The following is a 12,500-nucleotide window of genomic DNA, read 5'->3' on the forward strand; positions in this document are numbered from 1 at the left end:
CACACATACACCCCCCCACACAGACACGCACAGACAAACCAACACACACTATCTTTAGTTTATAATGTAGAGGTTACCAAGTAAAAAGACAGTGTAGTTTGCACAGAGTGAATCACTGAATCACTCACATCTCTGAAAGACAGTTCCCCATGGTGTCAGAGGGCTGTCCTTGGGGTCCAGAGGTGGGGGTCCAGAGGTGGGGGTCCAGGGGTGGGGGTCCAGGGGTGGGGGTCCAGGGGTGGGGTCCAGGGGGTCAAGCCGTGGGGGTCAGGGGGTCCAGCAGTACTCAGGACGGCCAGCCACCAGACCAGCGTTCTCAGCTCCGTGTCTCTTCTCAGGGATGAGCCTGCATGCTGTCCTTATCAGGTTGCCTCCATCGACAGAGACAGCCAAGAGCGAGAGAGAGAGAGAGAGAGAGAGAGAGAGAGAGAGAGAGAGAGAGAGAGGGAGGGAGGGAGAGATTATCATAAAATTGGTGTCACTGCAGTTTCCGGTCTTTTGTGGTTTGTGACAGTGCTCAAGCACATTTACATAGACAGATACCTCCTGTTATAGAAGTGCTTGTTCCAAGAATTATTATCTTTTATGCAGAAGTGTATATAAATGGACAGAGAAACCCCCTATCAGAGAAATGCATAAGCATAGATATAATCTTCTATTGTAGAAGTACATGTGCATAGACAGAGAAACGTCCTATTGTAGAAGTGCATGTACATCGACAGACACCTAGTATTAATGATGTGCATGTTCATAGACAGACACCTAGTATGAATGATGTGCATGTTCATAGACAGACACCTAGTATTTGTACATAGATAGACGCCTAGTATTTATGATGTGCATGTGCATCGACGGACGTCTAGTGTTAATGATGTGCATGTGCATAGACGGACGTCTAGTGTTAATGATGTGCATGTACATAGACAGACGCCTAGTGTTAATGATGTGCATGTACATACAGACGCCTAGTGTTAATGATGTGCATGTACATAGACAGTGTCCTCCTATCACCACATCCCCCCCACACACAGTTTCAGTTCTGTTGACTTGTCATGACGATCAGACGAGTGCAGTTCACCTTCTTCTGCTCATCACTTTAGCAAAAGAAAGATGATCCATCTGCTTACAGCAGACTCAAGACAAGCTCGTATCTGGCAGCAGACAATACACAGCCTGAGTCCTCTTCAGGTCTAGACAAGCTACGGAAGATCTTTATCTATCATGGAAACAATTGCAATAAGTCTCATCCTAGATGCATGTCTATGTAGTCAGCTGCACTACATCCGGTCGTCTATACCACGACTGTATCCAACCTGTTTCCCCAGTAAAGGTTTGATCACCATCTGATATCTCATATCTTAGTATTGCCTTACTTTGGTATTGTCTGAGGCAATGTTTACAGCAGCAGACCCACAGCAGGAGCAGCAGCTCTGGCGCCCCCTGCTGGCTGGTAGAGGTAAACATCCAGGAACACTTTCTGTCTTCCGTAGGCATGTGATCAAGGAATCACAGAAGCAGTACAGTTGGTCTCAGATCCAATGCAGTCATATAGACAGTGTTGTGTGAAGAATCCATTGATGTCCTTGTGTGTGTGTGTGTGTGTGTGTGTGTGTGTGTGTGTGTGTGTGTGTGTGTGTGTGTGTGTGTGTGTGTGTGTGTGTGTGTGTGTGTGTGTGTGTGTGTGTGCTTGTGTGTTTTTGTACAGTTCTGCTACACAAGTGTTTTTGGTGTTGTTTCTGTTGTGACCTGCTCTCAGTTCTCCGGGTTCTCAGGAGCGATGGTCCCGGCTGACCAGCAGGGGGCGCTGCTCGCACAGTCGATCGACCACTGCCGGTACTACGCAACACGAGCCGTCATTCAAAAGGTAATCAACCAGCACCATGCCATCTGCCACTGACTGCAGCCATGGACTCCATTAAAATATCTGAACCAGACACCCCCGCCAAGGAAGTCTTTGTTTTTAGAGCGGGATGGCATGAGGATCACCTCCTATTCAGGTCCCGCCCCTCTCCTCACCTCTCTCCCCTCTCCTTCCCGGTCTCACCTTTCTTCACCTGTCTCTCCTCTCCCCACCTGTCTCATCTTTCCTCGCCTGTCTCTCCTCTCCTCACCTGTCTCATCTTTCCTCGCCTGTCTCTCCTCTCCTCACCTGTCCTCTCCTGTCACAGCAGTGATCCTCGTTCTGCTGGTTTTCCTGAACCTCTAGGTCCTCAGTTGTGTTGACGTTCCGGTCGTTCCAGGTTCAGATTCAGGAGCAGAGGCTTTGGTCCAGGGGTTCACCACGGAGTCCGCCAGCCCAGGAGAGGAGCTCATAACTGTTACTGCATGGAAACCTAGGTCCCCTCTCCCACTAGTCAGAGCTTCTCTCACTAGTCATCTCTCACTAGTCATCTCCCGCTAGTCGCCTGTCTGAGCTTCTCTCACTAGTCGTCTCTCACTAGTCATCTCCCACTAGTCGCCTGTCTGAGCTTCTCTCACTAGTCATCTCTCACTAGTCATCTCCCACTAGTCGCCTGTCTGAGCTTCTCTCACTAGTCGTTTCTCACTAGTCTTCTCTCACTAGTCAGAGCTTCTCTTACTAGTCTTCTTTCACTAGTCTTCTCTAGTCAGAGCTTCTCTTACTAGTCTTCTCTCACTAGTTTTCTCTCACTAGTCTTCTCTCACTAGTCAGAGCTTCTCTAACTAATCTGAACTTGTGTAGCCTGTTGAGGATCAGCCCAGTAGGGTCACCCCCGGTCCCATTCCTCCCAGTCCCATTCCTCCCGATCCCATTCCTCCCGATCCCATTCCTCCCAGTCCCATTCCTCCCAGTGTGATACCATAGCAGCACCCAGACAGCAGGATGGGACAGTGCGGGTCATCATTGAGAAAGGAGATATAGTTCAAATAGTTGGAATCCATAGGACAATTTGGGGAATAAATGTGTCAAAGGTATCAAGGACATCAGAAAGCAGGATCCCAGCCCAGCAAAACTACTTCCACTAATCTTCTTATGTTCATCAACATATGTGGTGTAATCTAAAATCATAAATGTACATAATCTTCCATTGCTGTGAAAACAGTGGTGATAAAGTTTTACTTCACCAAGGCTGAAACATCAAACGCCACTGAATGCTGGACAAATGTGGTTTTAAATACATTGTTGTGTGTGTGTGTGTGTGTGTGTGTGTGTGTGTGTGTGTGTGTGTGTGTGTGTGTGTGTGTGTGTGTGTGTGTGTGTGTGTGTGTGTGTGTGTGTGTGTGTGTGTGTGTGTGTGTGTGTGTGTGTGTGTGTGTGTGTGTGTGTGGAGGGTTAAAAAACAACCAGGCAGCAGTAACACTTGTTGACCACGTCTGACCGTTTATTGGTTCACATGTCAAAGGTTCTGCCACACGTCTAGGAGCAAAGAGGACTACAAGTTAGTGAAAAGATTTTTTTTTTCTTTTTCCAAAGATTAATCAAAAGTTTCTTATAAATAGGCACTGTATCCATCTTAAAAAAAAATACATACCGTCCATATCAGTTCAGCCCATGAGGAATAGATTCAACACGTTGGAGACTATGATGCTGTATTTTGATGCGGGTCACAATTTGTAGGCATGTGTCTGCCCATTAACATTTGTTCATACCCCAAAACCAAAGCTGTGTGTGTGTGTGTGTGTGTGTATGTTCGTTCATGTTTTGCGCCTGTGTGTGTGTGTGTGTTTGTGTTTCTGTGCATGTTTGGCGTTTCTGTATGCGTTTTTGACATAATTCCTTAACGTCATCAAATTAATGATTAAATACAAAGCGATATGTATCTGATCAAAATCTTCTTGCATAGCATCTTAGTTTGATGTGTGTGTGTGTGTGTGTGTGTGTGTGTGTGTGTGTGTGTGTGTGTGTGTGTGTGTGTGTGTGTGTGTGTGTGTGTGTGTGTGTGTGTGTGTGTGTGTGTGTGTGTGTGTGTGTGCGTGGTTGTTTGGTTTGTGTGTTGGGATTGTATACACAAATTATCAGGATTCTTAAAAAAACAAAAGTAAATAAAACAAAAAGTTGACATATTCCCAGAGCAATAAGCACTTACATCTTACAACATTTGAGAATCAACATGTACAGATAAGGCACAGGAAATTGTACAATGGCAGCTATTTAAAATCAACAAAATTAAAATCTACTGCTGAACCTGAAGCTGGTTACATGTTTGTGCATCAAGAAATTATTATTTATTAAATTAAATGGTAAGAATTAGAATGCATGATCGACAAATGATGCTGTATTATTTTTAATTTGCTATTTGTTTTATTGAATTAATAAATATTCACATTTGGTATGAAAGTACATGTAGAAAGAATTGAAAGGAAACAATACTCTAAGGTTGTACTTATCTTAGGGCAATATATAGTGGATTTGATTTGCTATAAATATATATATATTTATATATATATGTATGTATGTATATATATATATATATATAGCCTATATATATATATATATATATAAATAAAGGGTTCTAAGAGTTATAATATCTATTAGGTTTTCCCTACACACAGCTGGTCTGCGCATTATGTACATGATGGGACATCAGACTGGGCTTTATGTACAACACGCTCTGCCCGTGATTAGTTTGCTTCACTCTGAATTTGTAAACGTATTTTTGAATGGTTTTGGGTTCGGACCACCGCGGCGGTCCGATGAGCGCCCCGGAGGACCACCACCCCACAGCTATGTCAAGGATGCTTGTTTTCATTGATGGGAGCAGATTCATTTGTTGTCTCGGCCTCAACAATACTTTGTGCTGATGGGGCGCAATCTTTATCATCCGGCTGTGTGCACAGCGGTGCGCGCGCCGCGTCTGAGGGCTCACGCTCTGATTGGGGCAGAACGGCCTCTGTTTGCGCTCCAAATAACAACTGCTATCACAAGTACGCTTCTGCGGTTGAAAGCGCTACACAACACAAGCAATCTAAAATAAAGAGAATAAGAGTGACATTGAAAAAGTGACATTCAACAATGTGGTCTTTTTTTGTCGATTTGTTTGGTGTGTTTTTTTGTTTTGTTTCTCACTACTCTGTGGGTTCAGCGCCCGGAATATAAACCGGAGAATGCAGGAGCCCTGCGCTGCTGTGACACCACAGTCACTCCCCTCACAAAGAACGCTGTGTGATCGGTGCGGGGATGAGGAGTGGGTGAGTGGTTAGGTGTCTGATCCTCTGGGTGTGCAAAAGGTGTGCTCTGGTACATGCCCTATTTTGGTAATTCTTGGCTTTGGTATGTCTGTGCGAGAGCCAATGACATTTGCAGCCACTCGTCTCACTTTGTGGCGTGCTGCGTTCTGAATAGGAATCAAAGTCTAACGCCTACAGCGAGATTACTGGTTTGCAGACACACGACAAAATGATTAATTGTCTTCCACCTATGAGTTCAAAGCTTTTTATATCGTTTAAACTCCTGCAAATGAAAAAGGTTGTTTCCTAAAAATGGAACATGGATTTTCATCAAGTAAAAACATTCTCCATTTGCATGTGTCCTTACCACATTTTGAAATATAAGAACACAGTTTTAAAAATAAATCCTACCTTCTCCTTCAGCTACAACTTTATGTTCACTTTTGTCACAAACACGTGTCGATGTTTCATCGCCTGGTTGAATTATCGGCCCTCTCTCTTTTGCATTAAGAAACCATTTTAATCACGTTTAATTCACGCTTCTTGTGGTGTTTCCCTCGGATATCGACCTGTCTATGCTTTTGGCGTTTCGTCTTGAGTCGGGTGTGTGTGGGTGTGTGTGTGTATGGCCCGTGTGTGTGTGTGTGTGTAGTGTGTGTGTGTACGGCCCGTGTGTGTGTGTGTGTGTGTGTGTGTGTGTGTGTGTGTGTGTGTGTGTGTGTGTGTGTGTGTGTGTTCATACAGTCAGATCATCTGACCTCGCCCTGCTGCTGGCTTTGCTCAGCCGGCTCAGCGGTCTCGTGTCTTCTATCGTATCCGCCGCCTCCAGCCCAGCGTCCATCAGAGGATCTCCACCCTCCCCGGACACCACCTCCTCCACCACCACCTCCGGCGCCGGCGCCTCCTCCTCCACCACCACCTCCGGCGCCGGCGCCTCCAGCACCACCTCCGCCGCCACCTCCTGCTCCGGCTCGGACTCGGGGATGAGCGTCACGCTGCCCTTCTCGGTGGTCTGGGCGTAGCTGGGCAGCGTCTCGTACGCCTTGGAGAGGTGCAGCATCTTCTCCTCCCTCTCCTCGAGGCCGTGGAAGGGCGGGGCCAGGCGGCCGGCCTCCATGCCCACCTCGGCCAGCGGGTACAGCTGGCTGACGTGGGCGGCCTTCTCCTCCTCCAGGGGCTTGTAGCCCTTGGCCCTCTGCAGGCCCGGCAGAGCCAGGGGCAGCTTCCCCTGGAGCAGCGCGGGCGGCGCCGAGGCCTCCCCGGGCGCCGGGGCCGGTGCCGGCTTGCGGAACACGAAGCGGATCTTCTTCAGGCCCAGGTGGCTGATCTCCACGAAGTTGAGGAAGAGCGAGACGCACGCCACGGCCAGCATGAAGATGATGAAGACGGTCTTCTCGGTGGGGCGCGACACGAAGCAGTCCACGATGTTGGGGCAGGGCCAGCGGCTGCACTTGTACAGCGGCAGGATGTGGAAGCCGTACAGGAAGTACTGGCCCACCACGAAGCCCACCTCGAACAGCGTCTTGAAGATGATGTGGCAGATGTACGTCCGCAGCAGGGTGCCCTCCAGCCTGAACTTCTTGCTGCCCTTGGTGCTGGTCTCCTTGGTGGTGCGCACGCTGCCCTGGTCGGGCGCCAGCGGCAGCCGCTCCTCGCTCAGCTCCTGCTGGCGGCTGAGCTCCGCCTCCTCGCGCTCCTTGCGCTTCTCCTCCATGTGGACATGGTGCACGGCGTGGCCCACGTAGACCAGCGACGGCGTGGACACAAAGATGATCTGCAGCACCCACAGGCGGATGTGGGAGATGGGGAAGGCCTCGTCGTAGCACACGTTCTCGCAACCGGGCTGGTTGGTGTTGCACACGTAGTCGGACTGCTCGTCGCCCCACACAAACTCGGCCGCCGTCCCCAGGATCAGGATGCGGAAGATGAAGAGCACCGTGAGCCACACCCGGCCGATCACCGTCGAGTGCTCGTTCACTTCCTCTAAAATGTTCCCCAGAAAGCTCCAGTCGCCCATGGTCGCTCCGTAGCACTGCAGAGTAAAGGGAGGGTAGGGCGGAGGAGGGATATAGGGTGGGGGAGGTAAGGGGGAGGGGAAAAGAGAAAAGGGGTGAGAATCGTAAACTGGGTGGGGGGAGGTGGGGGGTAAAGTTAAACTCAGCAGAATCCGCCCTCAACCTGTTTCTGATGCGACCGCGTCGATTCGGTCGGGACACTTGTTACAAAAGCAAAATGGCCGTAAAAACGCCTAACCCTAACAACACTCAACTGACAAGCAAACAGCCAAACAACAACCAACCCCCGCAAACCATCTCCTCCCACACCTAAAGCCGATTTACTGCCTTTTACCAAACTGAGTGTGTGAATAAAGTGAAATTTAACCAAAGCGCGTCCCCAAAGTGAACAAACCTAAGAGTGTGTGAATAACGTGAAACTTTAACCGAAGCGCGTCCCCAAAATGACCAAACCTCTGAGTGTGAATAAAGTGAAACTTTAACCGAAGCGCGTCCCCAAAATGACCAAACCTCAGAGTGTGTGAATAAAGTGAAACTTTAACCGAAGCGCGTCCCCAAAGTGACCAAACCTCAGAGTGTGTGAATAAAGTGAAACTTAAACCGAAGCGCGTCCCCAAAGTGACCAAACCTCAGAGTGTGTGAATAAAGTGAACTTTAACCGAAGCGCGTCCCAAAGTGGAGGCGCCCCTCCTAAAACACCGTCTCCCCCGCCCGGCCGCGGACCCCCCGCCCGCCTCCACACAAACAAGCTTAGGAGAAAAACTGATAAAGTCCCTGGTCTGAGCGGAGGTTACTGCGAACTCGGGGACGGTCGGCCACTTGCCACAGCTGCGGCTCCGGCGAGGTTGAGTGGTGTCCCGTTAGTGTGTGGCCGTCGGGGGGGAAGTGAACTCTGCGCTGCCCTCTCTCCCACCTAAAGCCCTGTCCCTGCCGCCCCACTGAGCAGATGAACCGGCTCTGATGGCGGCTTTTTAGTTTGCTGCAATATTTAAGCTTGGTGCCAGACGGCCTTTCTCTGGGGCGCCGGAGTGACGCGCGGACAAAGGACCGCCGGGGGGGGGGGGGGGGGGGGGGGGGGGGGGGGGGGGAGGGGGGGGGGGCGTGTGGGAGCAGACCCCCGGGCCCTCATACCAACATGGACGCCGCCGCCGCCGCGCAGCCAGGGCACCGAGTACACACACACACACACACACACACACACACATGCATACAGCACTACAGCACGCACACACAGCACGCGCGCACACACACACACATACATACAGCACGCACACACAGCACGCGCGCACACACACACACACACACGGCACAAACACACACACACTCACAGAGTGCAACCACGCTGCTCGCTATAACAACTTAGTGCACACACACTAATGCACACACAGACGTATACAGGCACGCACACCCACATCAATCAAACAGTACACATGTACGAGTGTACTGTATGATGAGATACACACAGAGCAATGCTACACGTGCACAAACGTACACCCACACACACACACACACACGCACACACACACATACATGCATACATAGATACACAAACATACATACATACACACACACACACATATACACACATTTACACACACATCACATATACATAAGCACACCATGAAAACTGGTTGGAAACAATTTAATTGTAGGAGTTGAACAAATACCTACATACATTTTGAATACATTTGAGATAAAATATAGAATAGCTGAGCTCTTCTGATAAAGTTTGAAATGGTTGAAGTGTGTGTGTGTGTGTGTGTGTGTGTGTGTGTGTGTGTGTGTGTGTGTGTGTGTGTGTGTGTGTGTGTGTGTGTGTGTGTGTGTGTGTGTGTGTGTGTGTGTGTGTGTGTGTGTGTTTGTTTGTTTGTGTGGTAGTAATTTAAGTAAGAAAAGTGGGTTATTGACACAAAATGATGAGGCTTATCACACTTTCTTATGACACATCGTTTTTGTCGATAGCATGACATGAAAAATATCGTTTTAAGAATTGTTGTTAGCATTTAGCTTCTACCGGGAGTACACCGGATATGGAGAAAGCCCCTAACCTCTGGCCATATGAACGGGGTCCCCGCAAACAAACGCCTGATATATGAACATCATATTTTCAATCGATTAATAATTTCAGCGCCAGTGAAACAAGAAATACCGTAACCGTTTAAGCTTAACAATGTGTTTCTAGGTTGAATGTTGACGTTGTTAGGCTATGGAACACTAGTTAGTTTTTGTGATAGCCGCCTCGGGTTATCGCTAAATAGCCACCTTGGGCAAGAGCGTCATCGAGAATGTCCTCACGCTCTAGCCTCACGGTCAATCAGACCAACTGAAAATATATGAAGCCGGTATGAAATTAAACTGTCGATTCTGAAAAAAGTCTTAATTATGTGGAAAATCTGTTGAACAAAGTGTGTTTATTTGCTAAACGTTTGAACAAAGGTTTAGAGTTAAAAATGTACCAAGTTATGAAGTCTGAATTAGTTGAAGAGTCAGAAAATGACGACTGGACCACTGACTTCCATCACAAAATAATAATTCAAAATGTTCAAAATGTTTAACAATTTTAAAGGGTAATGTGCGATTCCAAGCTACTATGAACATTTTAAAAGTGGAATTGAGTTTCTGGTTGAAAATTTGTAGGGAATAAGAAAGAAAGAATAAAGCCTAAGAAGAACAATAACAGAGCGCTGCTTGCAGCACTAATAATATAAAGGTTATTGGACCCGTTGGTCCTATTCACTATCTAACTCCTTTATTGTGACCTGGTCACTCACTCTTCATTAAAGGATCCTGGACTCTGAATACTAGGTCAACCCTAAAGGCTGTAAGGTGAACAAAAAGTATGGAGCAGAAAAATGTAACTGGAAATTAAGTTTATTTGTCTGAACAAATTGACAGTTATTTGTTAGAAATGGATTGGACATTCATCAGCTGTTTATGATTGAACTGTGAGAATATGTGTTTCAATCTGACGCCTGCTTCCTCTGTATTTCTGACCCATAAGGACATATTTTCCGTGATTGGTTCTCGGAATCCACTTTGCCGGTCAATCAAAGGTGCCTGAATTCCAATGCCCCTCATTGGTGGAGAAGCATAGAGAGGGAGGGAGCAGAGAGGGAGTCTTGCTCTTCCTGCCCTCTGTCTTCACAACTCTCGACTGGTACCTACAGCACCTGTGAACCAGTGAGAAGCGGTCTGGGCTCAGGAGAATAACTCCCTTCCAGGACTACCTCTCTAATAACACATGAGGCAGCTCACCCTTCCTCAGAGTAGTCCTTGATGAATGGGTGAATGATTCTGATTATGTGGATGAGTGCGTGTCTGAATGGGTGAATGTTTCCGATTGTGTGTGTGAATGGGTGGATGTTTCTGTTTGTGTGTCTGTGTGAATGGGTGAATGTTTCTGATTGTGTGGATGAGTGTGTCTGAATGGATGAATGTGTGTGTCTGAATGGTTGAATGTTTCTGATTGTGTGGATGAGTGTGTCTGAATGGATGAATGTGTGTGTCTGAATGGTTGAATGATTCTGATTGTGTGGATGAGTATGTGTAAATAGGTCTGGTCTGCTGTGGTGACTGACTGGATGCATGGTCTGTCTCTGTCTCTCCTGGCTTCTCTCTCACCCGTTACCAACATCGTTTGGAAAGACTTCTGGTGCCAACAGTATCACCCGGCCGTGGAGCGCTGGAGCGCCCTCGTTTACACACACGGTGCGCGCTGAACGCTCAACGCTCTTCAGTAGAATCGGCACAAGGAAGCAATTTCAACTAACGATATTGGTAACAGATGTTTGAGGTGGTTTGGTTTGACCGTCCGGCCCTTAGCGCCATGAGGGCAGAGAACCAGAAGGCTTCCTGTAGTTTGTCTGTGGAGCGGGAGGGCCCTGGATGGGGACGGCCCCATGTCGGTGTCTGATCGTCTGTGTGGCACCGCAGTCGGAATGTAAAGAATCTCAGGCCGAGTGAAAGCACACAGAGACGGCCGAGCACACGACCCTCGATCAGAATGGCCCGCACAATGAACAATCATTTTGTGGCACGAAGCATTTGCCAGAAATGGCTTCTGTTTCAACAAGTGTCTGTCCAGGTTGGGGAATTTGAAATAACCTGGTAGGAAACTGATGAATGTTGTTGATACAAAAGTTGAACCTGGTATAATAAACGTGTGCCAGCCATTGGTGTGTGTGTGTGTGTGTGTGTGTGTGTGTGTGTGTGTGTGTGTGTGTGTGTGTGTGTGTGGTGTGTGTGTGTGGGTGTGTGTGTATGTGTGTATGTGTGTGTGCGTGTGTGTGTGTAGGTGTGCGTGCTAGCAAGCATATGCGAGCAAGCCTGCCTGCTATGTGTGTGTGTTGTGTGTGTGTGTGTGTGCGCGTGTGTGTGTGTGTGTGTGTGTGTGTTGCTGTGTGTGTGTGTGTGTGTGTGTGTGTGTGTGTGTTGGGTGTGTGTGTTGTGTGTGTGTGTGTGTGTGTGTGTGTGTGTGTGTGTGTGTGTGTGTGTGGTAGCCTGTGTATGTATTCATGTGTGTGCCAGTGTGTGATGTGTATTCATGTGTGTGCTTGTGTCTGTGTGTGTCTAGTGTTTGTGTAAGACAGACAGTCAGAAGGGGGAGTGGCTATGGGGTGTAGAGCTGCCCACACACATGCCCCATATTTAGTGATGTTTCAGGGTTATACTGTAAGCATGCCAATCACTGTATCACTATTTGCCTAAAAGGTGTAAATGAGGAATGACATCAGGCTCTTCAAAGTACATCCAAGCCCATTAGGGAGCGAGTGTTTGGGTGTTTTCAAACTTTCCGTTGACGCGGCTGTAGCTTAAAGGCGTGCTAATTCCTCTGTTTACGTCGATGTATGCTATGTTGAAAGTAAAACCACAGGGTGTGGGCACCCAGGATTGGCATGAGTGCTGGCACTATAAAACCCAGCATCATTGTATGTACAAGCGTGGAGTTTCTCCAAGACTTGGATGAACCACCCACAGACTTGGGAAGGCTTATGTTTGGCTATTTATCTAAACTGTTGCAAAGCTTTTCTCCGGAGGAAACACTGGAATAAAGATATTTAACAAACAGACTCAACAATTACATGACAAACAGCAGGTCATGTTTATTTGCAACCGATTATAAACACATATACAATTAATTTCCTTTGCAACAGCCAACTCCCAGAATTGTTCCATGTTTTCAAGACACAACAGAGAGATCCGCGTTTACGGAAAACACTTTAAATAAATTAAACATTCAGCGATTCAGCTACCTCACACATCTGAGACCTCACACTAAATGGAAATATTTCCCATTTTAATGTAACATTTTAACCTAATTTAAAGAGCATTACTTTTACCAAGGGAGGGGTCACTAAC

At 47.6% G+C, this 12,500-nt stretch overlaps 1 protein-coding gene across 1 annotated transcript; it reads right to left on the bottom strand.

The window, feature by feature from the left end:
- Positions 1-5,235: 5,235 nt before the first annotated feature.
- On the bottom strand, positions 5,236-8,157 carry LOC132448598 (gap junction alpha-8 protein-like). The gene is made up of 2 exons (XM_060040034.1): positions 7,966-8,157; positions 5,236-7,159 (listed from the first exon to the last, which is right to left on the bottom strand). The coding sequence occupies exon 2, from the start codon at positions 7,142-7,144 to the stop codon at positions 5,864-5,866; it is 1,281 nt and encodes a 426-aa protein (XP_059896017.1). The 5' UTR covers positions 7,145-7,159; positions 7,966-8,157; the 3' UTR covers positions 5,236-5,863.
- Between the last annotated feature and the right edge of the window lie 4,343 nt (positions 8,158-12,500).

Source organism: Gadus macrocephalus, chromosome 20 (assembly GCF_031168955.1).
Source record: "Gadus macrocephalus chromosome 20, ASM3116895v1".
Taxonomy (NCBI): domain Eukaryota; kingdom Metazoa; phylum Chordata; class Actinopteri; order Gadiformes; family Gadidae; genus Gadus; species Gadus macrocephalus.